The sequence below is a fragment of the Bacillus rossius genome, chromosome 8 (genome assembly GCF_032445375.1).
Source record: "Bacillus rossius redtenbacheri isolate Brsri chromosome 8, Brsri_v3, whole genome shotgun sequence".
Lineage (NCBI taxonomy): Eukaryota > Metazoa > Arthropoda > Insecta > Phasmatodea > Bacillidae > Bacillus > Bacillus rossius.
Genome location: NC_086336.1, coordinates 20,311,674 through 20,325,546, shown reverse-complemented (window position 1 = coordinate 20,325,546; position 13,873 = coordinate 20,311,674). Strand labels below are relative to the sequence as shown.

The following is a 13,873-nucleotide window of genomic DNA, read 5'->3' as shown; positions in this document are numbered from 1 at the left end:
AATATAAAGAACTTGTTCCAGGGGCCGCAAGACCTAATATTTTATTTATAATAAGGTGGTGATACATGGAAATATGTGCCAAGAGAAGCACAAGTTAATTTATTTTCATTAACAGGCAGTACATGTTTCTCCCCAAGGTTAATACCTAAAGTGGTTTCCTACACATGGGACAAATATTATTTAACCATTTGCCAAATTAACTGTCTTAATCATACATTTATGCAATGGAATGTGAGTAGGTTTATAATTACTAACAAATACTTTTGTTAAAATTAATAAATATTAATTCATCTTTTCATAAAGGACGTATGAAATGTTTGAGAATATCAGTCATTTTGGTTTACATTCCGAATAGCTGAAAAAAAACCGTTATACTTAATCGCCGCTCCAGACTTTCGTGAATGGAATGTCGCACGTGTCCTTTCATGCTTCCTCTTAGCCTTAGCGAATTATCAGCCGGGGGGGGGGGGGGGGGGGGGGAAGGGGTTGCAGCGCTATAATTTAGTAAAAATATAATGAAATTCTTTTGCTTTGTCATAAGCTGTTGTCTAACACTTTTATGTTATTCTGTTAGTAACAAATGAATAATAAATTTGTAAAAATGGAAAATTTAACTGTTTGTAAATAGAGGGTGTAAAATAGGCAAACACAAATGATTGCCAAAAACGTATATATTTATTTATGGTCACACTATGTCCTGTTAACGCAAAAGATGATCAGAAGCAAATGAGTATAAATAAATATAGAATAATTTGGAGGCTTTGAGGCTTGTTTTCTAAACAAAATAAAAGAATACAAATTTGTTAATTACTATGTAGTACACATTCATCTCTTTGGGACAAAATTATTTCCCTTTGTCAACAAACACTTTTATTTTAACATTAAAAAAACATTAATCTATATTCTGTCACTTAAATCTCTTTGATTCTAACCGCCTCAATTCGGATATTTTTTCACGCCTATTTTCTCACCAAATACAGTCTTGTAATTATAGGATCATTTGGTTAAGGCTGCATCGGTAAAGGACACATTTTTAACGGCAAGTAAGTGCTATGAGATTCTATAACCTAAACTGTTTCTGCCATGGCGCACATTCCTGTTATGTAGGCAAAAAGCTAGTCATTGTTGGGGCCAGGGGGTTTCACGTGTGCATGAAAACATGCTAACTGCGTGAAGCGGTTTTTGTCCTTCAGCCGCAATTTTGGATCCACCATCTTTAATTATGCCATATTGGAATCCGCCATCCTGAAATCGAGTGCCCCGCTTAATAAAGTTGCCCTTTCCGTTACGACTAACACCTCAGATTTGTATGATGTCATTAATGCACTTATCGTCACAGTTGCCATCTAAGATTATAGAATGTTGACATTTTCGTTACGACCACCACCTTGAAACCAAACTTTTGGCAGCCATCTTTGAAGTGATGACAAAATAACTTTTTTCGATTCTGATTTCATGGTCACCAATTTGTTGTCGTCTAAAGGAGACCGCCATCTTGAATGACATCGTGACCGCCAGCTTGTTTTTTTCTGTTCTGCTGGAGGCCGCCATCTTGAATATCACAATTTTTTTACTGTTTGTTCCTAGAGAGTGCTGGTATTGCTATGTCTCATGCACATTACCTACCAATTTTATTGTTGTCTTTATGGTTATATTAAATTTAATTTTTTACACAAAATACATTCGATCCGAGATGATTCGTACCATGGCAGCTCGGATCTCTGGGTAAGAAAACATACGCCCTTGACCAAATGGCCATTGAGATATTACCTCACCGAGAATCAATTAAGGTATTTAAAATAAAACACATATTCGGACTTGTTATTTTTTATTCATTTGAAGGAAGAATATAATCACCCACTAGAGGGTGTGGCCACCATATTTATTTTCCTGATTATTACTGCCAATATTTTGATGGTATTCTTCGTGAGCTCCTTATTATTCCTGTCGGGACTTCTGCAGATATTCTGTGAGAGTTTCTGATTATTTCTGATGAATCTATCTCTGCACGAAATTGTTTTCTCTTAATTTGTCACTTAATTTTATTTTGAGTTACATTATAATTGAGAATTTTTGTTACGAAAATTATTGCTGGCAATATTTTTACAGGTGGAATTCAAACAAAAAACATCCATTACTCAAACAAATACTATGCTTTGAAACAGCGGAAAAGCACTATAATGAAGGAAGAACTTTCTTCTTCTTGGTGTCTAGCGAAACCTTCCTTCTCTTACGATTGTGAGTGAGCATCCCGCATCCTTTATTATAGAAATAAATAAATTTTACCTCAACACAACATGTGACGACATCTGTTGGCAAGAATCTGGACTACATGCAACAAGTTCTTTTGCGTGAGATAAATTAACTCACGCCCTTGGATGGAGCAAGAGGCAGATAAGAACCATGTAGCCCTTTAGACTTACAGTCTTGTAGTCCTGTAGTTACGTAGCTTCTTGGCCTTATTTTCTCGTAGCCCCAAATATCAGCTAGGCCTAAGAAATTTTGGAGCCAAATACTTTTGGAGGCAGAAACGTTTTGGAGCCAAATAATTTTAGAGGTAAAAACGTTATGTAGCCAAAGAATGTTGGTGTCAAATGAAATTTATTTGGGGGGGGGGGGGGGAGGTCGGCAAATACTTTTGAGACATTAACTTTTGGAGCCAATGACTGTTGGAGCCAATGACTATTGGAGGCATCATATCCTATCATTAATAATTAATGATAGGATATGATGCCTCCAACTATTTAATTGAATGTACGTGAAAATGTATGTCTTTTTCATTAAATTCAGGCAGTCAAGTCTGTATTACTTATGCTAGTGATGAGATTGTATCCAATTGATGAGATGTTTTTACACTAATTTTAATTTTCGTCCAAATATACTTCCTTTAAGTGAAATGCGTCTCCTGTGTGTGTGTGTGTGTGTGTGTGTGTGTACTGTGTGTTATTTCCTTTTGTTTAATATAGGTTTTTATTAAATAATCGTAGACAAATCTATAGGAGCTCTGAATATTTACTAATTCAAAACCTCTTGGTCTTGATAAAACATTTTTTCGGGGATTCTTGGTCCTCTTGTAAGTGTAAAACATGATTCGTTGGTATAATTGCTTGTATTTGATTTTATCGATACTTTAGGTCTGCCATTTTGAAGACTTTTTATTAACAGGTTTAATTGTATTATAATAGTTATCGATGAAGAAGAACTTGAGGATCGGAAATTTCTGGTCTATACGTCTGACTTTGTTCATGGCCTGGTTTCGTGGTACTAAGATTCTTGGTCTATACGTATAGCATTGTACATGAACTGTTTGGATGGTATTCTAAGTATCGAAAAATTAGACTACCGTGTTAGGCAGCGCGACAACGTATTTATTTTGTCGCACAGGTATCTGGTCTAGAGTTGTTTTTTCTTAGAGTGAATTATTAATAAACTACACAGGAAACAGAAATTAAAATTTTTATTTTTGCCTTAGTTACCTATCACTGACCGAGAATAAAACCAAATACGGAAATCTATCACGTCAATAATTACTTAAACATTTTTTTTATGAATTTTGGAATTTTTTCCGATTTTCTAGGTCATTAATTATGAATTTCCAAGATAGCAGCCAAATTTCAAAATGGTGGATTCCATGAGAGATAACTGTCTGTTAATAAATAATACTGCACTCTAGTGGCTAAAAATTAAACTAATATGACGGTAACACACTCTAGCAGATAACCAGTGCTACGTGACACAGGCGCTGCTAGTAACAAGTATTGAAAACAAAATGGCAGCGATTTCCTCTAGCAGGCGATGTGGGTTAACTAGCGCTCTTGGTAGCGTGTACTGAAAACAAGATTGTGGATCCAAGATGGTGGATCCAAGATGATCACCAGGTTCAAGGTTAAGGTCTTGGTCAAATGTAAATGTCAAGATCAAGTTCAAAGGTCAAGGTTAAATTTCAATGTCAAGGTAAATGTCCAAGGTCAAATTTCAATGTTTTAGGTCAAGGTAAAAGGTCAGGTCAAATTTAAATGCCAAGGTAGAAGTCCAAGGTCAAACGTGAATGTTTCGGTATATGTCTAAGGTCAAGTTCATAAGTCCAGGTCAAGGTCAACAATCAAGGTCATGATCAAAGGTCTAATTGACAAAAATTAAACTAACATGGTGGTAGCACACTCTAGCAGGCGCAAACAAGATGGTAGCCTCCAGCAGACGAAAACAAGATGGCAGATGTGACATCATACTAACTGTCTATTAATACCTTGGAATTAGTGGTGGGAGGTCAGTTTGCCGGCGGCTTCTTTGGAGGATGGATCTGTCGTAATTTTTTTTACCGTCACCAGGTTCAAGCCAAAGATGTAAGTGCGTGATTTAAATAATATTTTTTAAAAATTATGATTAATTATTTTTTTATAAAATTTAAATTTTCCCGATTTTCTAGCATAAAGAGTACTGATTTTTAATATGGTGACCGTTACGAAATGTGCAACGTTTCTAGAATCCAAGATAGCGGCCGTAACGAAACGTGCAACGATTATGTCATACGTCCAATATGGCGGGTGTAGTGAAGTGAACAAGGTTTCTAGAATACAACCTGGAGACCGTTACGATATGTGCAACATCGTTTTTAAATATTCTGTATTAAAATTTGATTAATTAATTTTTTTATCAATTTAAAAAAATTTCCCGATCATCTAGTATTCTAGTATATAAAATGTGGATTTTCAATATGATGGCCATAGCGATTTTTGCAACAGTTACGTTATAATTCAAAATGGCTGCATTGTCAGCCTTATTGTCAAGGTCATGACCTCAGAGGCTTAGGTAGGCCTGTAGATATGGAATCTTTTGCCTCATTACGGACTTTTCAAGCTTTTGCATTTTTGAGGAATAAAACGGGAAATTTTCTCTCAAAACCTATTCTTTTTTTCGGTCCGAACCAAGCACCACAGCCTGCAGCCTGGCGCCGGACATACATTTGTACACTACTAACCACATTTGGTAAGCAAAACTGACGCTGTGGGAAGAACCGTACGCCGAATTAAGGCGCTTGAATCAACGCCCTTATTAATCATGAAAACAAAAAAAAAGTTGGTAATTTGATTTAAAAGTGTTATTTTTTTTAACTTTGTGGTAGTTTAATAAGTTAAACATAATGTATGCAAAATGGCATGCAGTTTTCGCGAAAAAAATCTAATCGTTCTTTAGACTGCAATAATGTACGACTACACTAGCGATTGCATCCTTGTAATTGAAGGGCGTTTGAAAGAAAAACCATTGCCCTGTTTGGCGGGCCATTCTAGACGTGTTTCGTTCCGTAATTGATGGCTTTGATTGGTGTACTGACAGTAGACCACCCAACCACGAAACACAAGCCATGCGTTTTAACACACAGCTGATCTGAGAAATCTTTTCGCGAAAAATACATGGCCGTTTGAAGTCGAACGATACTTTTGTTGCAATATTGCGGACGTGGGGGCCTTGGTGTTGCTTCAAAATTTGATATCTCGCTTTAGAGCACCGGTTTACAAACCATACAAGGTGCGATATCACAACACAAGTAACGTTTGACTTTAAACTTTCTTGTTTTTCGGCTATCGTTTCCGACGGCCATATTTGAAAAGAAGGTTTCCGAAAACGCATACAGACGCAGGCGTTATGGTGCATATAAACCCACGATGTTCTTTTTGTTATATACACAAAGTCATGTTTTTCGCGAAAAGATTTCCCAGATCAGCTGTGTGTTAAAACTTTGTAGCATGACTTGTGTTTCGTGGTTGGGTGGTCTACTGGAAGTACACCAATCAAAGCTATCCTTTACGGAACGAAACACGTCCTTAATGGCCCACCAAACAGGACAATGTTTTTTTTCTTTCAAACGACCGCCAATTACAAGGATGCAATCGCTAGTGTAGTCGTACATTATTGCAGTTTAAAGAAGCTGAGATTTTTTTACGTAAAATACATGCCCTTATGCATGCATCATGTTTACACTTATTTAACTTCCACACAGTTAAATAAAATAAAACTTTTAAATCAAATTACCGACCATTTATTTTGTTTTAAAAATTTATATGGGCATTGATTCAATCTCCTTAAATCGGCGTTCGGTTCTTCCCACAGTGTCAGTTCTGCTTACCAAAAGTAGTAATCTTTCAATTGAGATCCGTTTCCAGCTTCATTGCTTCAAAAAGACTGAGATATCACGCATTTAAAGTTTGAGAATAGTTTGAGGTCGTTTCGGTCCCAAGGCCACTACTAATTCAATTTTTAATGACGTGTTTTTCTGTATAGTAAAAAAAAATCGACATTAAGTTTGATGTTATCAAGAAATGAAAAATTATTTAATATTATTTACCGAAAATTTAGATAAAAATAAATTTTTATTCTAACAAGAAGTTCTATGAAACAATGTACAGATTACAAAAATGTAAATTACATATTTTATTACTTCTATTCGAATATCGTGGCTTCATAGGAGTGAATGCTGACGACTTATTTTACATATGAAAACAAACCCAGTTAATACACAATAATTTATCTGTTTATATTTCTCAATATCGCGGGCCGGATTTAACACACGGGCCACATTTTCATCACTTATATAAAATGTCCATGCTGAACATTTTGCTTCTTGAGTTCTTGCGTGGTCTACAAATCATTATAGTGAGCAGATTGAGCTGGCGACGGCATTTGAATTTCGCGCCTTGCCCCGAGGAGCTTGCCCTTAGCTTTCGCCTGAGCTTCCGCAGTATTTTTTTTTGTGCCAACTTATGTCATGGGTGAGTATCGATCCTTCTTCGCTGTCTTGCCTCCGAGCTGGCAACATGTACGTCAGTTAATTTTGTTTTTCTGGGTCATCGCATGACATATGGAGTGATTTTCAATTTTCTAAATTTTCTTTCGGCCCCACCTGTCAAAATGACGTTTGGCATTAATATTTTCAATAATTAATTTGGTTAATGATTCCTGTAATGCGTTCATCTAGCGTGATGAGAGAGTACGGCCTAGTTAGAACTCGTTTGCCTCGCAACTGGTTCATTGGCATGGTCACTGATTTGTTACGCGAGTATTCGTGAGCATTTTGTGCATTGTGTGATGAACTTAGATACTTCCCTTGGTAATTGGCGTGTTGACTTACAAGAATAAATTGATCTAGTCATGTTAAATTATGTCTGCTGCAGCACCTAAGTATTCAACCTTAACTTCCCAGTATTTCGTTTTGTTACGCGCGCATTACTTTCCATGCTTGTAAGCCTTCACAGGGCCTTAGGGGTTTTATCGCCGATGCATGTTTTGTTTTATGCGAGCGGGATCGGAGAACGGAATATAGTTAATTTTTATGCACGTTTTAAACTGTATTAAGTAGCCCATGTCACACATTGTGGTGTTCTCACCTGTGCAATAAATGTAATGCCTCTATGTTACCTGAATGTAATGCAAGTATTTGCAGTTGACATTTTGTAATACATAATCATGGTATTGTTTTAAATAGGAGGCGCTCCGTTTATATGTAGCTTATGTAAAGACGTAGTTGTAAAGTACGTTATGTGTACAAGTGTAATTTTAGCATCTAATGCACGAACCAGTTTTTTGTAACAATAAAGTAGTCAATTTATAACCATGTTTTGGGTCGTAAAGAGTTTACAAGTTATGTACACGTTATGATACTCATTGTAAAGGCACATTAACTATAACTTGTTTTGTGCGAATATTTATTATAGCTTTGTAAGTTGACGTGGTAAAATATTTGTCATGGCACATAATCTTTCCTTATGTTATTCTCATGCTCAGGCCATTTATTTATATGTTAAGTAAGAGCTTGATACATACACACGGACATTTTACCAGTCCTAATATTGGAAACATTTTTAAAGACTTTTCCGCTTGTAGACCCGTATACAGCATTTCATATGCAAGAGGTTTACGTTTTTTTCTTGAAAACATTAAAGAGTCTGTGTATTGAATTCTGATTTGTTCTGTTTGATCAATGGTCCCACGTCTCTAAAACTATAACTTTTCTTTCTAGTAACTACAGGTCATGTATTAGACACAGAACAGGGCTGAAGCCTCCATTCGGCTCTCCACCTACTCTTGTACAGGAATCAAGGGAGTTGGGTTAGCTGTGATAGTATGCAATTGATGCATAGCTCAGCCCCCACCCCCTGGTTTCAAGATATTTTTTGCGTCGCGCCGACTGTAAACAGCTCGATGAACTTAACGCAAACAGCGCAACGCTTTGCGCTCAATGAGAGTTTTCCTAGCTAGCGTGTTTTTGTATGGCATTCATGTCTAGAGTGACATTGATAAAGTTCAGCAAAAGAAAGAAAACTAATATTGATTATGTTATAACTTTGACCAAGATATTGAGGATGAAGAATATTTATTCTTTTAATTCCACAGAATTCGATGGCCAATAATAATTTAAGGTAATTCTTCGTCTTCCGCGGCACTGAAACGCACAAGTTACGACATGCTTACAGCATTGTTTTTGTAGTAGTGCACTCTTTTAACAGGTGGACTGCGACAAGTACGCGACGTAAGACGCGAATGACTGCTCCAAAACCAGTTGGCGCATCACGTAGGGCAATTGTTGCCGGCGTAGAACGTATCAAGTTCAGAAGGTAAAAAAAAAAAAACCTTATTGATTTCTTTGTGTGGACGGCGTAATTAAGCTCGACGCAACGTAAAAAAAAAAAAAAAAAAACAAAAAAAAACATGTAATTGAGTCTTGCAGTACTCGCCAGTGATTCATGTGTTTTAATTTTGCAAATACAATTGTAAAACAAAGTTCAACCACAAAGTTTAAAGTTCAATTATTAAAAATAATGCCGAGTGTGATAAATGTACGCAAATTGTGTTTAAAAATAATTTTCTGGGCGCGAATCAACGTAGTTTCCGCACCCGCCGCTAGGATTAATTGCCGGAGCATCTACGTCGACTATCCAATCATTCTATTTGCATAGCGAAAACTAGAGAAAAAACTAAACCCTGGCTTTGGATCTGATTTCCAACAAGGAATTGTATTAAAATGAGGCACATCTTGTTAAATTTCCCATAACAGTTAATATTATAAAGTTTCCTTTTGGCTTTGTGAACTTTGGTTCGCGCCATTCGCCACAGATGGCAGCACAGTCATTACACATTTCCGTTCCGTTCACGAAATTACTGCTAACAAATGCAGTATATAGAGAGATAATATGTTTACACATCAGAAAACCTGCTCCTATGAAACCCAGAGATTAGGCAAGGATACAGATGGAGCATTAGCCATCATACGTCAATCCGTTTTTTCCCCCATTTATTCTTCTGATTTTCACATACCAATATGGCTTTTGTTAACAACTGTATTTAAGCTGTTCGGAAGAAAATAGGATAAAAATATTAATGGTTGATATGTAAATATACATTAAAAGTCCAAAACGAATCTTCGTAATACAAATGTAATGATATTAGTAGAAATATTTCTCCAATTTAACCTCCAGTATAGGTACAGCTGATACATTTGTAAACAAACGGTCGCCACATCGGTACGTGCAGTACACTGAAATCACCCTCCCTTTTGGCTGCACCGCTCTCGCCCAGATTCGGACCTTAAGCTCCATCTGTGTGTTTTCCTGATCTCTGAGGTGGTTGTGAGCTTGTTTTGGACAGCTCACCGGCGTCGCAGCGCTGGCCGCCGTAGCCGGGGTCGCAGGAGCAGCTGTCCGGGCTGCGACACGCGCCGCGCAGACAGCCGCCGGCACAGGTCGCCGCGCACAGCCTGTGCTCGCTGTCCGGGGCGTACCCGGGGCAGCACGCCGGCACAGAGCGGGTGCGCAGCTCGTGCTGCAACACCGTCCCCTCGTCCTCTGTGTCCGCCGTGCACTCTCTTCAGACTTCCAACATGGCGGACATACAGATTTACTTACTGGATGTGGAGCTTGGGCTACTTTTAGGATTTTGAACATTATTTATTAAATAAGTATTTTTTACATGAAATTAAATATTGACATCGGTCAAAGATTGAACCAAGTACAGGAACAAATCGAATCAATCAGTATATTAATGGCAAAATGATTTAATTAATTTTAGAATTTTTCCCGAAATTCTAGGTTAATAAATACAAATTTCCAAGAAGGCGTCTAATTTTCATGATGGCGGGCGCCTCAGTTATAATAAATAAATACAACAACCTTTTCGACAAAAATTAAACTAACATGATGGTAGTGCACTCTAGTAGACGAAAACCAGATGATGGACTCCAGCAGACCAAAACAAGATGGCGTTCATGACGTCATACAAGCTGACTTAATATATACCTTAGCATTAGTGGTGGGAGGTCAGTCTGACGGTGGCTTCCGTGGAGGAAGGATCTATTGTCATTTTTTATTTTTAACCTCACCAGGTTCAAACTAAGGAATTAAGTGCACTTTATTTTTTTTATTAAATATTTTTAATGAATTTTTTTTATTAATTTTGTTCTAATATCTAGCATAAAAATTACAGAATTTAAAAATGGTGGCCATAACGGTAATTGCAACAATCTAGAATCCAAGATTGTATCCATAACTTAATGAGTCACGATTATGTTTTACATGTCCAAGAGTGGAGGCGACCCAAAATGTGCATAATTTCTAGTACTGAAGAAGGCAACCATAACGATATGTGCAACTGTGTTAATTAAGATAATAGTAGTACCTATATAATAGCCGGTACTGGCGCAGGGTTCAGGGTGTGGATTGTGATTGTCGGTCCGCCATCTTGGATTGTAACGTCACGGCGGCCATCTTGTATGGTTATGACCTTGACCTTTGACCTTGACCTTGAATATGACCCTCAAAACTTTCCAAAATTGGGCAAAAATTACCCAAAATTCCTCAAAAATCGCCAAAATTTACATTTCTTAGGAAACAATTTCCGCCAAAAAATCTAAAAAATTTTGATAAATTGAAAATTCCCGTTTTCGAGGGAAAAAATTCCCGTTTCGAGGGAAAATTTCCCGTTTTATTCCTTAAAAATACCAGCAGCTAGAAATGTCCATATGTAGGCTTAAGCATCCATGTCTACAGCCTACGATAGGCCTCTGACGTCATCATGGATTATGACGTCACCGTTGCAATTTCCGTTACGGCCGCCATCTTTAAAATCTTTATTTATTATCCGATTTTAATGAAATTTTTTTTATAATTTATAAAAAAAATTCATGTAATGAAATTTTAATAAAAATATTAAAAATATATAAATTTACGACATGGAGCTCAGAGTCCTCGGTTCGAACCCGACATGTGCAAAAATAAAAAAAATGGCGACCGATACTTCTCCCGTGGTGGGTGCTGACAGACTGACCACCGCCACTTATGTCAAAGTATATATCGTCACCTAGTATGACGACATGTCCACCATCTTGAAAATCCACCAATTTTAAGTTAGATTATCGGTAAAAAAATTGAAAATCATCAAAGAAATTAAACAACCGAATTAAATAATAAAAATCTTTAAAACCACCATTGCACTTTTCGTTACGGCCACCATCTTGAAAATCCACAATTTTAATGCTAGAAATTCGGGAAAAAATCCTAAATTTACAAAAAAATTCACTCATTAAAGTAATGATTAATTCGAAACTTCGTTCGATCCTTGGGTGATACAAAACAACTTTAATTTTTAAAAAAATACCACTAAAGTGGCAGGTTTGAGAAAATAAAAACACCTCAAGTTCATTTAAAAAAACTTTTATTACATAAATTCTACACAACTACAAGTACAAAAAAATACACAGACAAATTACCAAAGTTTCGTGGATCTCTCGATTCAAACTGTCTTCTTATTATACGGACTAAGTCCTTTACATGACTTTAAATGTCTATTCAGTTTATCAGGTCGACATTTTGGTACACCACAATTTTCACACAAATACGAATTATCGACTTCATTAAAAGGACAGTGATATATTTCGTGTCGTTGTGCACTTTGATTATTTGCTAATATTTTGTTACAAAATATACAGCTTGATTCCGATGAATGTACAGCCAGTCTATCAGAATTCCTGAGGTGCCGTTTAAATCTTCCATTGAGTATAAACTTGCTTAAACATCTGTTGCACTGATATTTAATGCGTTCAGAGTTAGTACTACAATTGTGTATTACATAATCCCGTAATTTCAAATTTTGATCTTCTCACAGTACGTGCAGTCGGGTGATGGAACACCGTTGGATGCTTCTTCCTTCATCAATGGCACTGGAACTGTTAACAACCATTGTCACACTGCTGACATGTTAACTTCTGAAGCCTTTGAGGTCTGCTCTGCGGAAGATGTTGCACGCGTCGAAATCTCCTGCTGTGCTGAGAGAGCACAGGTGTAGCTGTAGACGTCGTTGTCATCGTGCTCTGCACTAATGATGGTAGACCTTCGATCCAGGTTGGTGTAGATAGTGGTAATGATGCCATCGAGTTCTCAAGAATAGCTAGATACCGGTCTATTATGTTATACAAGTCTAACTATCCGATCCGTTCATCACCGCAGCCAGAGACGGACTGAAGTCCATATCACCAGGGTCTCACTTATATAGTCTCATCAGCTGGTACAACACATGAGTCAAACCAATAACCATGTGCATTATACTCGCACGTAACATTCTCGGAGCATTTTTTATAATGAAGATGTAAGCTATCAAGACGTGAAATTAGTTTATTGCATTTATTGCACTGAAATTGTATTCTTTGAACATTATCAGAACAACTGCTTCTTTCATGTCTGCGAGCATTTGAGGTGATAGTAAATGATGCGTCACAGTATTTGCACTGACGCAATGTACACTCTTCATTAGTTGAAGTATCCATTGCTGATGATGAAACTTCAGATGATGGTGGTATCACATCTGTTGAAATCTCCTCCAATGTTGACGTCGTCGTTGCCAAAGGGATTTGCACCTTCTCCGTCGTAGCTGTCGTCAAGGTTCCCGTAGACGATGGTACAACCTCCGAGTTCGACGTTAAAGTCGGTAAAGATGCCATCGAGTTCGCAAGAACAGGTAATTACGAGATTTATGCACCAGATTAAACAAGTTAGGTGACCCTTACACCGCCGACGTCAGTAACAAACTGAGCGTCCTGCTGTCTAGGACTCGCTTATATACATGCACCGTATGGAATAATACGCTAGTCAAATCAAGAACTATTTACAATAATACTAGAGTCAAAACAACATTAAAAATAGAAGGACCATCAACGAAAAGGCAGCAAATTTTGGAAGCACCGACAACGAAAAGGCAGCACATTTGGAAGCACCGAAAACGAAAAGGCAGCACATTTGGTAGTACCGGCAACGAAAAGGCAGCACATTTGGAAGCACCGACAACGAAAATGCAGCACATTTGGAATCACCTACAACGAAAAGGCAGCACATTTGGAAGCACCGACAACGAAATGGCAGTACATTTGGAAGCACCGACAACGAAAAGGCAGCACATTTGGAAGCACCGACAACGAAAAAGGCAGCACATTTGGAAGCACCGACAACGAAAAGGCAGCACATTTGGAAGCACCGACAACCAAAAGGCAGCACATTTGGAAGCACCGACAACGAAAAGGCAGTACTTTTGGAAGCACCGAAAACGAAAAGGCAGCACTTTTGGAAGCACCGACAACGAAAAGGCAGCACATTTGGAAGCACCGCCAACGAAAAGGCAGCACATTTTAGATGCACTATCATAAAGGCAGCACATTTATAAGCACCATCGAATAAGAAAGCACATTTGGAAGCTCCATCAACAAAAAAGGCAAAAAGGAAGCATAAGATGCGAGATCTAAGTCTTAGTTAGAAATCAGAATACAAGAAATAAAAACATTAAATTTTTATAATTTAAATTATTTATTTTATTTCTTTACATTATACTAATGCAAGTA

General features: G+C 37.3%; 1 protein-coding gene across 2 annotated transcripts in view; it reads right to left on the bottom strand.

Annotated features, from left to right (window-relative positions):
• Positions 1-13,873, bottom strand: part of LOC134535565 (uncharacterized) — a 73,790-nt gene that overhangs the window by 20,370 nt on the left and 39,547 nt on the right. For both annotated transcript variants that reach the window (XM_063374750.1, XM_063374749.1), the window contains exon 5: positions 9,645-9,813. In XM_063374750.1, the coding sequence (XP_063230820.1) occupies positions 9,645-9,813 (169 nt within the window). The remainder of the gene's footprint in view (positions 1-9,644; positions 9,814-13,873) is intronic.